General features: G+C 39.0%; 1 protein-coding gene across 1 annotated transcript; it reads right to left on the bottom strand.

Annotated features, from left to right (window-relative positions):
* Positions 1–1,638: 1,638 nt before the first annotated feature.
* Positions 1,639–3,094, bottom strand: LOC117953210 (trace amine-associated receptor 13c-like). Its single transcript, XM_034886037.1, has 2 exons — positions 2,785–3,094; positions 1,639–2,498 (listed from the first exon to the last, which is right to left on the bottom strand). Exons 1-2 carry the CDS (start codon positions 2,958–2,960, stop codon positions 1,679–1,681), a joined length of 996 nt encoding a protein of 331 aa, XP_034741928.1. The 5' UTR covers positions 2,961–3,094; the 3' UTR covers positions 1,639–1,678.
* Between the last annotated feature and the right edge of the window lie 277 nt (positions 3,095–3,371).

Raw genomic sequence — 3,371 nt, forward strand, 5'->3', positions numbered from 1 at the left:
ACTCTTGTTATGAATTGATACTATAAATAAAATTGAATTATCATTATAGACCACATATTTGTAATTTCACACCTCTTCCTGCGCATAGTTTGACCTATGTGACTTAACTATCTTACATGTGTTTAGTTTCCTTCACCTCTTTCAGCTTCATTTGTGCAAGTGAGCTACACAACAGGCCTGCCGGTTCAGTATTGATGTTCCTTTCATCTTGATCTTTAGTTTTCGTAGTGGGTTTTGGAGTGTCACTTTGATCCATTCCCACTTTTGGATCATTACAAAAAATGTATGCTAAATGATTATCTTAAAATAAAAGATATAGTGTCTCTTGCATCACATACATTATGAAAAGTTATCTAAGTGGTCTTGAAGAGGATTCTATTGTTCCGTCTCTGGGGTCTTGACAAATCCCGGTCTTGGACTCGACAAAGGACTACACTGCTATTCATCTTATCATCACAACTGCTTTACTTCATATCTATCCTGCAAAATACAAGTAAACAGCTCCATCTTCTGACAAGTCACCAAAGTATTTCATGAATAAGTGGGGACCTGCATTGACAGTCCAGATTACATCACAGAGTCTAAATCATAAACAAAAAGACAGGACATCACATTATGAATAAGTCTAATTTATTATTGTATTTCATGCTACTTACAGTGGGGTTCGAAAGTTTGGGCACCACAGGTAAAAAGTTGTATTATTGTGCATAAAGAAGCCAAGAGTCATAAGATGACAGATTAGACATTTGTATAATATGTCACAAAATGTTAGATTTTATCCTAGATAATCTTTTCAAACATAATGTTGTTTAAATCCTTTCCAAAAGAACATCATAGTGCTTTATATATTTGTGTCACAGAAACACACAATCAAATATAAATGGCACTTTTGGCAAACATGTGTTCTTTTTCTCTACTACACAGGAAAGTGGGGCGGTTTGTGTGGCATTTTTTCTCTGTGCTCTGACCAAACAGAGACATAAATACAAAGATTTAGGAGCTCTTCTGTTGTGTTGGGATGAAATGTTCCCTAAGTGTCATACATGTGTGAATTTAAAGCTTGCATTAGACTTGGTGATCACCTAGAAACAGTATATGGTGCTTATGACTCTTGTTGGCGCACATTTGTTTGTTTGGTCGGAAATTGACTTGTGGCATCCGTGTAAATGCGTGTCTTGGTAATAAGAAATGTCAATGAGTTACTTGTCCACGAGTTTTTAAACTTACATTGGATATGACAATCCGTTTATTTTAAAGTAAAAACAAAAGTAATCAAACATAATAACTGGTCTTCTTTTAATCCTTATCCTTCACTTAAACCATGCTCAACCACACTTAACCACAGTTAACCACGTCAAAAAACTGTGACCTTGCTGTGCTCAACACAGCTGACCCAATTAGGCCACATTTAAATAAACTTGTACCTCTCCAGCATCACATGCTGGTCAACCAATGAAATGGCTCCAACAACTCTCTTTAAAGGCAGCAACATCAGAGAAACACAGTACACAACAAGATGAATCTAAAGAACAGGCCTTTCAATTGTTAATCACACACAATTTAGACTGAAAGACAGGAAAGTATATCTTCAATTTCTCTATTTCATAACTATCACACTGAACATATTCATTAATTAAATCCTAAAACCGAGTCTGATCTCAGTTCCTCCACAGCCTCTCTACAGCATGTTGGTCTCACAGGAGCCAGGCTGCAGTATCTGAAGAGTAACTATGAGTTTAACTGCTTTTCTAAACCAGGGGTAAAACAAGGCATAGATCACAGGGTTTAGACAAGAGTTTAAAAAATAAAACATTGGGACAATAAAGGATGCATATGAAGCATTAACCAAGCTGTCACCTGCAAGAGAAACAGAGTAATATGGGCAGAAACACATTAGAAACACAACTACGAGAACACCAAGAGTCCTGGCTGCTTTCAGCTCTGATTTCTTTGCCTTTGGAGTCACTGACAGCTGGAGTGTGACAGCTGTAATGTGAGAGCGCATGGCACGAGCCTGAGACACAGCCACGCCAAATACTCTCAGATACAGAGCTACAATGACAGTAACTGGAATAATAAAGGTCAAAACAAGGTCCACAATCCCTGCAATATAGCCAACCACCAACACACATTCTCCGTAACAAGGAGCATTCCTGTCAGGGTAAGTCGGGAAAACCTTTGTAATGAGAAGGCTGTAAGAAACACAACAGAGCCAACACAGACAAACACAGAATTTAACTCTGTTCAAAGTGATTCTGGTGTTGTAATGCAGAGGGTAACAAATAGCCACATAACGGTCAACTGATATGAGCACCATGTCACCTACTGAGGATACAGTAATGATGATTGAAAGATAATTATAAAGAAAACACACAAAGTCACCAAGAAACCAGCAGGATGTTTTTTTGAGGATTTCTCCCGGCATCAGCACAAAGCCCACTAGAAAGTCTGAGACAGCCAGAGAGAGGAGGAGGATGTTGGTGGGGGTGTGGAGCTGCCTGGAAGGAAGGAGATTGTTATCATTAAGGCCGTCATATCTGACAAAAACATATTTCTTATATTTTTTTCTGATCTGTAATACCAACAGGACTTATTTTAAGAAAGTATTTTGGTTATTATAGTAAAAGAAGCACAGGTGTTACAGTGCTAACAACATAACTAATGGCTCCCTTAATTGTCCCACTAAACCATCACACTAGGACAAGCCAGCCAGCATGCTTTATGCCAGGACCCTAAAACAGTGTTCATACATTTAACATCAATTGTTGAGACAAGGATCTTTGCCTGAAGTGGGAGACTGAGATAATGACGAGCAGGTTGAGAGCTACAGTGACCAGCAAGATGGAGGAAAGTAAAATGTGAATGAGCATCACTTCAAACCAAGGAGGCATCAGCTTCTTGCAGGAGGTGTTGAAGAGTTGTGGAAAGCAGAGCTCTGCTCCGTCCTGTGTCTTCGTCATCAGTGGGAGGATGAGAGAGACCTCAGCTGTCTGCTTCAAACTCTGTCATACAACTGATTTATCTCTTTCTACCCTTGTCTCCACCCCTCCCTTTCTCCCTGTAAGTCTCTGTTGGATACCAATGTCCTTCCTTCCTTGCTCTACACATTGTTTCAAGCTTTCCAAAACCATAGCCCTTAAAGTCTTCAAACCCACCTAATAATTGCCCCATGTTTTGTCTTTTAGACACCATATGTACCTCTCTGGCTTCTTTGCTGTTTGTATTATTTTGCCGTGCAGTAATTAAAAAGCAAACTTATAAAAATTTCTCCAACAAAAAGGGACAGTTCCAGCACCCTGGAAATCCACAAATCCCAGTTTTAAGTGACCAAGTTGAATTGGATTGAACTCGGGTGGGAGTGAATGTCAAAT

Source organism: Etheostoma cragini, chromosome 11, assembly GCF_013103735.1.
Source record: "Etheostoma cragini isolate CJK2018 chromosome 11, CSU_Ecrag_1.0, whole genome shotgun sequence".
Taxonomy (NCBI): Eukaryota; Metazoa; Chordata; class Actinopteri; order Perciformes; family Percidae; genus Etheostoma; species Etheostoma cragini.